Raw genomic sequence first — 11,402 nt, forward strand, 5'->3', positions numbered from 1 at the left:
GGGGGGGGAGGGATGGGGGAGGGGGATGGCCATGTCACAAACCCTACTCCTCCAGTCCCCTCTAGAGATTTGGGGAATGTGTGCACAATCACCCAGCATGATTTTCGAGCTGCTGGGTTTGGGACTCAAACCATGCTGTCAGCCACATGAGATCCAAAGCCTTAACCTCAATACCACCTGCTGACCCCAAATAATCCATTTCTGCCTTTAAGTTATTCAACATGTTAGCTGTGATTATCATTCTAACCTTTCTCCTAACAAACTCAGATTCAGCTCTAGACAGCATACATGCCCAAGTCTAATACAGTACCAGCCTCCCTCTGGTCAGATCTTTTTTTTTTGGTGGGGGGGGGACGTTTTTGCTATAGGGAGGGTGCGCTCGCCAGACAGACAGAGAGAGACATAGAGACAGAAAGCGAGAAATCACCCCCCAGGGGGGATGGTCACGCCGCAATCCCTTCTCCATTCTCCTCTCAGGATCTTGGGCACGCACGCACACGTGCCCAGCGCGAGTTTAAGCCACCGCATCCAGGACGTGTACAGCGGTCAACTACGTGGGAGTCCAGCGATATAGCCATTATGCTAACTGCTGATTCCCAATATACCCAACCTTTGAAATCATATCTGTATTTAATGGTCATCTTATAAAGATGCCTTTACCAATAAAGTTAAACATTGCTAAAAAGATTATGTATACATCTAGAAATTTCAATTGTCCAGATATAAATCAAAGATTTCAATAGTTTCAAAAAGTGAACATTTTTCTCTCTAAACAGACATATGGTATTTAATATGTAACTTAACCTGTCTTGATGTCCTCTGATCATTTTGGCAGACTATTTTAACTTTTGGTATACTGTAAGCAATTGTATTTTCTTTTGTAAAGATTTAACTTTATTTTAATTTAACCAAAGGGGAATTGGGGGGGGGGGGGGGGGGAGTAGTTGTGAGAAAATAAGCTGCCAGGTCTGGGGCTTGACATGTAGTTGGCCATGTGGGATTCAGCACCCTTAACCATGCCACCCCCATAAATTGAATTTTCTAAAAACAAAGACAAGTTGACAAGATTCCAGATCCTTTCTCCAAAATCTTACCCTCTCCAGCAGAAAACCAGTCTTCTCCCATGAAAACTTAAGGGCTGGGACCAGCAGATGGCATAATGGTTACAAGGCTGGGCTCCCACAAAGTAGACTACATTCTCAGTCCCAGACCTCTATGGGGTCACACCAGGGTGTACATATGCACGCCCAAGATCCCAAAAGAATGGAGAAAGAACTGCAGTATGGCCATCCTCCCCGGGAGGTCAGTTCTCATTTTGTCACTCTGGTGAGCACACGTGCCCTACAGCAAAAAAATCTCTTAAAAACAAAAGGAAAACTGAGGGGCCTGTGACCAGCTCCTTCAGGTAGGTCACAATAAAGGAAACTTCTACCTTGCTAGCTCTTGGACTCCAGCTACCGTATCATTTCACATGCAGGTAGAGTTCTGGTCACATTCCAGCTGAGGTCCCAGCTATCACGGTTAGGCTTGTCTTCATGAATGTGGAGATGACTAGTCTCTAGCCTCCAAAAGTTACCCCTGCTGATGCTTACTACAGCAAAATTAAACTAAATCCAGCCAGCAAAATAAATCTTGCCAACATTTTGAATCATAAAAGGTTAGTGGTGGTTTTGTACTGGATTTCTAGATAATCACAAAGATTGATAATGCTCTCCACATCCTCATACCTCCGTTGGGCTTAGACTATACGAAACCCACCTGTTTTCTCAATACATGTAACTCAGTATGTAGGGCTTGACAACTACCAAAGACTCAATAATTGTTTGCGTAATTTAGGAGACTGAACTATTCAGAATCAACTTCCCACGTGGCCCCATGATTGTCCCCCCTAAATTATCTGAAACCACAGATAGCACCAAACCCTATACGTATTATGCTTTCTCCTACACTTGTAAAGCGGCTTCAAAAAGATAGTGGAGAAGTGGAACTTATGAGTTTGGTGCAACTTAAAAATCTATACAATTTTTAAAAATATTTTCCTTGAACTTTTTGAAGATGCTCCTCATATATTTCTTTGATAAAGCTTGATTTTTAAGTCACAGTAAGATTAATAACACTGATAAAATTTACTGTAAGTTATGTCAATGTGTCCTCAAAATACATTTATTGTACTACACTAACTTTTGGACCATGGACCATAGTTGACTGGATAAACAAAACTGTGGAAAGAGAAGCTGATAAAGGGGCACTATGGTAGGACTACAGCTAGTAATTCCAAGTTCTCATAAACTGACGTACACACACAAAAATGTACTGTACACCTCTGTTCCAAGTCCAATGCCAGATGCTAGGAAATCCATTAGTGACATTTTAAACTTGCTATGGGGCACAGGTACTTGCCAGAGACAGATTAACAGGCTGGGGGAAAAGCCAGACTGCAATCCCTTCTCCATTCCCTTGGGATTTTGGACACACAAGCGCATGCATCAAGCATTTTCAAACGATGGGGTCCAGGACTTGAACCCTGCAGTTGGTGGAGTCCAGCCACTTTAACCAGCACACCACTCGCTAGCCCATTTTCTGAACCAGTAGAATCAGTTCAGAGACGGAATCAAAGTATTAATTCAATGAAAAGACTGCATATTGAACTGAACACACATACACAAAAGCCCAGCGGCAAGAGGCAGCAGCCAAGCAGAGACAACACAGGTCCAGTATGACCAACTTAATTCAAGTCTAAAACTACATCTGAATTCAAGACAGTCACCCATGTCACTATCCACACCTGCAGTCTCCCTAATATCCAGGGCTCCAAGCAAACATTGGGATGGAGATGATAAATAAAGAACTTAAGATTTTTCTATTTAAAATTTTAAGTACAACTAAGTACCACTTGATTTTACCCTAGACCATTTCTAGGTTCTCCAAGAGCCATAGAAAATAAACTGGTATATAAAAATACACCTATTTTTGGGCCGGCAGGTGGTGTATTGGTTAGGGGCATTGGACTGCCACATGGCCAACCACAGTTCAAGTTTCGGACTTAGTGGGCTTGCTTTCTGTTTCTCTCACTGTCCCTCTCTGGTCAAATTAATATGAAATAAAAGAATGTCAAAGTAATAGTCAAAAAAAAAAAAAAAAAAAAGGCTATTTTTTAAGACTTAATGTTTGGCCCTGTGGCCTGCTTTAAGGGAGCCAAATCTCACATGGCTGCCAGCAGTTCAAATCCTCACCCTGGTGGCTTGAGAAACCCAAGTTCCCTTCTGAAGACCTAAAAAAAAAAATAAACAAATAAAACCAAAACCAAACCAACAAACAAAACTCTAGTTTGTTTTATTCTCCCTCCAACTTGCCAGAGGCATATGAGCTTACTAGAAACAGCACCAAATGATTAATGGCCATGGTGCAATCCTATTTCTACGCTTTTGGGATCTGGGAAATGCATATATGTGCCAAAGCAAGTGACATGGATTTGACCTGCAGAGTCAGCCAGGAGACTTCCTAAAACACTAGGCTACAGGACTGGCTGTAGACCCAGTTAATTTTAAAAGTAGTGTTTTTTTTTTTTCTATTTATTAAATAGAGACATAAAAAAAAAAAAAACTTCTCAAAATTGAGATGCAAGTTTAAATACATTATCCATTCTTAATTCGTCATGTATACAAAAGTAAGGTACCTCTTAGAGATATCTTGCCTTCAGAAAACTGACACTAACTGCCAAAACCAACTTAAAAAGTGATCCCAGGGACCAGCTAGTGGTGTGGTTAAGGCAGCTGAATCCAACATGGTTGGCTGCACAATTTGAGTCCCAGCCTTGCCTGCTTTTAAAACACCTGGGCATGTGTGCCTGTGTGACCAAAATCTCAACAGAATAGAGAAAGGCTACGGTGTGGCCATCTACTTTCTCTTCTCTGATGAATGCATGCTCCCTACAGCAAAGAAAACAAAAACCAGCAATACCAACCATAAATTTTAGTTTTGCTTATGTTTAGAAGGCACACTTGTTAAATGGTTATTATGAATACATCAGGCTTTAAGTACTTTTACGTATTCTCATTCTCACCATCTTTCACGATACAGGTGAAAACTTCAGATGCTTGGCCAGCGTGGCATTGCGGTTAAGGTGGTTGGAACCCACATGGCCAACCATGCTAATCAAGTAACAAACTTGGGGGCTTGAAAAGCAAGCTGGGTTCATGTGCATGCATGTCCAAAATTTTTAAAGGATGGGGAAATGGAGACTGCAGAATGACCATTCCTCATGGGTATGGTGCTTTCTCAGTCTCCCTCACTCATTCTCATGCTGTGTGCACAGCAAGTGCACACATCCTCACATGAAAACTGAAGGAAAAAAACAAAACACACCAAAGATATGCTGAACAAATATAGGTGATAGACAGACCCCAAGGCTTGTGTTTAACAATATTACCCAATGTTTGAACATATTCTCATACATATCCCATTAAAACTTGATGGTGGGACCAGCAGATCACATAATGGTTATGTCACTGGACTCCCATGTAGTTGACTACCGTTCAAGTATTGAACCTAGGGGCTTAAAACTCAGACTGAGCACGTGTGTGTCCAAAGCCCAGAGAGGAATGCGGAGAAGGGATAGCTGTGTGGTCATCCCCTCTGGCGAGCACATATACCCTATAGCAAACATCTCTCTAAAATAATCTCAGAATTAAATGAAAATTGCAACATCAATAAATGCCACCCCAAAACACTAATCTGAAATTCACGCCGTTTCTTTCTGGCAAGCACAAACATCTCTCTAAAATAATCTCAGGAGTAGATGAAAACTGTAGTACCGATAAATGCTACCCCAAAACACTAATCTGAAATTTGGCTAAGGAAATTCTACTGCAGGTAAATTTGAATACTGTTATTTAAAGCAAAGTTTGACTAGTTCTGCTCTCGGTTAAGTAGAAAAACATTAACACACTAATTCCATCTTGTTCACTATCTCACCCCCAACTCCGGCCATTATATGTGATCCTGGGGACTATACTCTAACTGGCTACAGGACTACTTCAAATGTTCTTACCTTCAAATGGCTTGCTCAGCATTACGTTTTAGTTTAAAAATTATCCTACAGATGGGACCAGCAGTTAGCATAATGGCTATGTTGCTGGACTCCCACGTAATCGACCATGGTTCAAGTCCCAGACCTGGTGGCTTAAACTCACGCTGGGTGCATGAGTGCCCAAGATCCCAAGAGGAGAATGGAGAAGTGACTGCGATGTGGCCATCCCCCCCGGGGGGGATGAGGGGGTGATTTCTCGCTCTCTGTCTTTCTGGCGAGCACATGCGCCCCACAGCAAAAACCTCGCAAAAAAAAAAAAAAAAAAAACCTACAAAAAAGTCACCTCACTTGAAATACTCTAAAGAGATGTCTTACAGTGTTTTAAACCTTTTTTTAAGAGACTTTCATAGCTAACCTTCCACGGACTGATCCCTCATATTTCCATTTATTTCAATTCCTTGAATGTGCGCCCCAAAGCAAAACCCCCGCAAAAAAAAAAAAAAAAAAAACCTACAAAAAAGTCACCTCACTTGAAATACTCTAAAGAGATGTCTTACAGTGTTTTAAACCTTTTTTTAAGAGACTTTCATAGCTAACCTTCCACGGACTGATCCCTCATATTTCCATTTATTTCAATTCCTTGAATGTGCAATGGATTGATTGTTCCTTTTCAGAATCTTTATCTGATTTTCCTGCTGTGAATACACTTAAGCTGTCCAGCGCACAGAGGCTCGTTCTTACACTTCTCAAATTCCTGCTTATTTATCCTTGAAATTTTAGCTAAATGGTCCCCTATTCCCCCAATATCAGAGGTTACATCCTATCAGAGTCAGTACCTACCTGGGTAAGGCCCAGCAAACAATCTTTTTCTCTTAAAGCTATTATTTCTTCAGTGAGAAAGATGGGCACCCCAAAGAAGGGACCCAGGACCTCCTCCATGTGGGTCCAGCTGTACTACCACTTCACCACCATCTGACCCCCTGCTAACTGCTCTCATACAAGTTCCAGGTATTCTGGCAGAAACTATTTTACAACCCTATGAAGTTTATCAGAGCTACAACTGCCTAGCTTTATTATAAATGACAAAATTATGAAAAACCATTAACTTGTAATATGAGAGCTGTTGACTTCGGGCCCTCTCATGTTTGATCACTTATTCCTACGTCCTTCTTCCCAGTTATAAGGTGTAACACGAGAGAAACAATAAAGCAATGAATGCTTGAATCTTAAGCAACATTTCTGAGTTTCAAAATAATAAAAGTCAAATCATATTAAGACATCTGCCGATGTTTATACACTCAATTTCCATATAAAATTAAATAACTGGATGACTTCCTGCCAGCACTATGGCTAAATTGTTATGCTCTATTTCTCCTTGAGAATTTCACTTAGTGACCTATTTTTTAAGTGAAAAATCCTGTAAGTAGAGTGTGATGTCAAACGGAACAAACACAAGATACAAAGTACACCATATTTTTTGAAAATATAATTAACTGGATACATCAAATAAGATTTCTTATGGATAAACACTTATCCTTAAGTGAAATAACTTCATACACCAACAAGGATGTTTCCATTTCTCTAAAATCACATAAGTGATCCTTTATCAGTCAAAAAACTTGCTTTTTATCCAGGTTATATTTTAATATCTGGATTTTTAAACTAGTATATGAAATCACCAGTATACATCTGTTAAGTTAATTTCAGTATTATTTATCATTATCATTTGTATTTACTTTTCAGTTACCAGAGATAGTGCTTTAAGTAGTGAATTACCTAAATTATGAACAGTTTCAGAACAAAACTAAGTGCAATTATTAAGTATCTATACAGTGCAGAAGATTAAAAATATTAAATTAGCATATATTACTTTTTATTTCTAAAGTTCCTACAAAGAATTTATGCTTCTTCTGAATTATCAATCTACACTATACATTTAAAATAACATTTGGCTGGATTGAAATAGTCAAAAAATATAAAGACTAATATTCTTCTAGGACTAACCCATAAAAATGGACTCAAATTTCAAATCAAGCCCTGAAACCAAAGCATTCAAATAATATTTGAATATTAGTTTAATATTTCTGCATGGCACAGTTTTAACAATAACTCAAAGTTTTATTTTTTATTTTACAACAGGAATTGCCTACAACTCAGATCAAACTACAAATGTATACTGTCTTATAAGCAGCAGAAACACTTAATTCAGATACCTCAGGGGCCTTACTATAACACCAACCACAATCATTAACCTATTCACAGAAAAATGAATGCATACTTCTACAAAAGCTAATGTCTTCTTTTCATTTGTTGTTAAATGAGCTAAAGAGGTAGAATCCCATTTTTCTTAATTATCACTCTGTAAATCAATTCCATAAAATTAAGATAAATTTCCATGATCTAAAAAAATACTATTTCAGTGAACTAAAGAATTCTAAATTACATAGACTTAACTTTGAGACATTCGTGTTTAATACAACTAATCAATCTGGTGTAACTGGTTTCTCTGCTTACTTACACTTGAATATGAGCATAAAATGACAGTTCTAAAACCTATGTTTTAAAAGTTTGTCTTTATGGGTAACTATATGTGATTTTTCTAGAGGGGAAAAATGAGAACTTCCAGGAGGTCAGCACACAGACTAGTAGACTGAGAATGTAAAGACAAATTATAAAATGTCTCAAAAATGTTTCCAGTTAACCCAAAGACAAAATAAATCAGGAACGATGTAATTCCTTTCTAATCTTCAAATAACAAATTCCACTTAGCAATCTTGGGAGCTACTTTTATAAGTATATAGATTTACAAGTCATAGCGGCCAAAACATGGATTAGACTACTCTAGGTATCTATATGCTCTCTACTAAAACAAAACAAAACAAAACCAAACAAAAATATCACCAATACATTTTATAAAATTAAATCCAAATTTTATTAAGCATTTCAAGTTACATATTTCAAACTTCTAAAATGGAATAGAACCATTTGGAACTGGAGAAATGGCACAGATGAACACTGATATCTTTTGTAAACTCCAACCCTGACTTTATAAAGAAAACAATTTCTCTGCAAACCACATCCCCATTATGCAACAAAATAAACTATTATCTACCTCTTTGCTTTGGCAATAGCTATTTCCTAAAGGAAATTTTTAAAAAATGATTTTCCAAATTCATTAAAAATGGGATTCTAGCTTTTAATTAAAAATGTTAAAGTTCAGAAAAAGCTGTGTTTAGATGAGCTATGGTTAACAACAAAATATTAGCACAGAATGTCTAATCAAAGCAACCAAAATCATTTTGAAAATAAGAAACTCTTGTAAGTGGTTAAGGATTTCCAGTAGTTACCTAAAATCTCAGAAGTCGATAGTACTACACAAATAAAAACGTGTTCACATTCCTAGACTTTAATACCAAGTTTTCAAGGAACTGCTATCACCTCTAACAATGAACCCAATGTAATTGTATTGAGAAACAACTGCAGGCCTTCCTGTGATTACTATCCAATCAGTCCGCCCTGTCAAAAAAAAAAAAAAAAAAAGAAAAGCTCATCCCCCAAAATTAACAGTAATTAGCCTGAGGTATTTTAAATGTGGCTCTACAGTCTAATTTAATGGTATTTCCCGTCCCAAAAATGGTCTTAATTTCCACTTCAGTCCCATGATTTCTTTAAGTATTTACCACAATATGGGAATGTAAAATACCTGAAAAAAATCCTTGGAACTTTGGAAAATAGTTTATCCACTCACTTCTATTAAAATAGGAGCCATACAAAGCTCTAAAAAGAGTATTGCCTACCCACATCCAAAATAGAGGTACTTAACCTTTGTTTTTCCAGTTTAATTACACAAAGACTGGTGTGAGTTAAGATGCTGAACATCACACTTGTGGTACAAGTAGGTCCAATTTTTGAGCTTAATTTAATGAGACTGAGAAACACTTCATGAAATTTAACTTAATATGCCTTAACATATCTGTGAGGTAGTTAAGTAAACAGTACTACCCATTTTAATACAATAGTAAAACAGAAGTATGGGTAATTGACATACTTTAAGCAGTAAGAATCAGAATAAACCATAAAGGCTTGGGGCCTTTCTCTATAGTTTTACCCAAAGAAAATAAAATTTAACCTCTTAATTTTTTGTTTAAAAGGGTTCACATCATTTATTTTCTAAAAACACCTGCTTATTAGATGTATTACCTGTTCCAAAGCTGGCACCCTTTTCTTCAATAACGGTAAACTATGTACAAGACATAATCCAAGCTAGGCCTCTGCTCCTACCTGAATTAGTACAAAATTAAGACATTGTCTTATGAGAACTAAAATTGTATTTGATATTTTTATTTTAGGCTGCAAAAATAAAACAAGCAAGCAAACAAACAAACGACAACAACAACAACAAAAAAAACTTGAAATAGGCTTGTCAAATGATGTTAATTCATCCTTTCCAGGGAAGCAGAAGGCAGACCCTACCACAAAGAAAAGATGCTTAGTTAATGGAGGTTAAATTTAAAAGTACAGTTAAATAATGTCAGGCTAGCTGCTGAAAGTCCTACATTTTATTCACTTCCCTGTGGTAACCAATAAGTATACGAATAAGACTTCTTTACAGTTAACTATGTCACCTTTAATAAAAATATCCACTAAAATCTTACAGTTATCAAGTGTGGTCTTACTGGAAATTCTTAACCATACAGTTATCTTGCCAAAATTTTTTAAAATCATGACTTATTTTAGTGTAAGTCATTGCATTTCTGTAACAAAGTAATGAAAGGCACAACTGATGCAAGCAGACTTAAATCCATTCAACTATCAGCTGAAAAAATACTTTGGTTCTCCAGGAAAAAAAAACTGGCAAAAATAAAAAATGTATTTCATGTAACAGTTGTTAATTTTCATAACTGTATTTGAATAGCTACATGATAAAAATATTCCAGAAGAACCAAACTGCGTAGCAATGAATGAACATGCTTGAAAATATTTGTGCATTCAACATATCTGGAAGAAAAAACTAGTTAAAAATGCTACGTAGAACAAATTGGTCTTCAAAATATCAGCTGCTTTCCTTTAAAAAAAAATTACTACGTCTACCAAGAAAATACAAAAACATAAGGCTGTAAGTAAATAATAGTTGTGTTTAGGCTATTACAGTGCAGGTTATCCTCAAGGCCACATACATCCTGCTTCACTGCTGCTTGCATTCTGCTGGGTTTTGATCCTTCTGTTAAAGGAAAACAACAAGTCAATCTATCTTCTGCCCGCTTCAGTGAATTTTTCAATAGTAATAACTACCTCAATTATAGCATCTTACTGTTCTGTCACAAATTTTGTCAGATGGTATAGGAAAATAATGACAAATTATTTATTCAAATACTAGCAAGTCACTGAAATAATAAATCCTGAATTTTACACTGTAGAATTAACTCCATAGAGAGTAAACCGTAATTTTCGAAAATGCAAAATAATTACCAAGCAACTTGTTAGTCACAGTATCCATTACTTTTGCCTTTTTATACAATAGTTATTCTAAAATACTACTCCATCTATAATAAGTCATACTTGTTAAGAGTATGAGTCAGAATGTTTATGTTGATTTTAAATTACCCTCTGTTAAGTATCTAGAAGATACTTTAAACTAGTTAAAGAAGATACTTTAACCTATTTAACTTAATAGCATTTAGCAAATAAATGAATGCACTAAAGTGAAACCCAAAATTTCAAGTAAATCCTGATAATTTACCATGGAAAATAAAGGCCTTTTACTAACTCTGTCATGACAAATCCTCAGACCTCACCAGACCAATGCATAGAGGTGGGCTCACAGAATCTAATAAGCAATGCTCCTTTCTCCAGTTATGAGCCCTCCCACATTCTTATCTTTTAAAACCTGACCTTTGTTTCTAAGCTCTTTTCTGGGGAGAAAATGTCTAAGAACACAAGACAAAAGTTTTTTTTCCCCTAATACTTAAAGGATGTAAGTGCCCAAGATAACATGCCATTGAAACGAAATTCTAGGATCTAGCTTAGAAGCTATGAAAAATTCTAAGTCAGAACCCAAAATGGTAGTTTTCTTAAGAAAGGTGCACCAAAATTATGTGTACTATCCAAAATGCCAGTGGTTAAGTTGAGAAAGAAAAAAGTTATCCACTCAGTGGGCTTTGTTTAAGACTTTAATGGATAAAAATAAACTTTATATTCAGAGACATAAATTTTTACTTTACTCTGCCTTAAATGTAATAGAAAGCAGCACTAATTTTGCTCACCTTCGAGTCATAGTCTGGATCATTTTCCTCATCTCCTTCTTCTTCCCCTTCCTATATTAAAGTTCAAAATGCATCCATGAAGTAGGTACATGGTAGGAAAAACTGGCTCA

The 11,402-nt window shown here is 36.7% G+C and overlaps 1 protein-coding gene across 3 annotated transcripts in view; it reads right to left on the reverse strand.

Annotated features, from left to right (window-relative positions):
- Positions 1-7,942: 7,942 nt before the first annotated feature.
- The window catches only part of NAP1L1 (nucleosome assembly protein 1 like 1), a 74,084-nt gene continuing 70,624 nt past the window's right edge, over positions 7,943-11,402 (reverse strand). For 2 of the 3 annotated variants that reach the window (XM_014585707.2, XM_014585709.2), the window contains 3 exons: positions 11,293-11,343; positions 10,179-10,250; positions 7,943-9,498 (listed from right to left, as the gene is read on the reverse strand). In XM_014585707.2, the coding sequence (XP_014441193.1) occupies positions 10,215-10,250; positions 11,293-11,343 (87 nt within the window). In that variant the 3' untranslated portion in view covers positions 7,943-9,498; positions 10,179-10,214. The remainder of the gene's footprint in view (positions 9,499-10,178; positions 10,251-11,292; positions 11,344-11,402) is intronic. The other variant, XM_027769699.1, reaches the window with a different exon arrangement.

The sequence above is a fragment of the Tupaia chinensis genome, unplaced genomic scaffold (genome assembly GCF_000334495.1).
Source record: "Tupaia chinensis unplaced genomic scaffold, TupChi_1.0 Scaffold000085_1, whole genome shotgun sequence".
Lineage (NCBI taxonomy): Eukaryota > Metazoa > Chordata > Mammalia > Scandentia > Tupaiidae > Tupaia > Tupaia belangeri.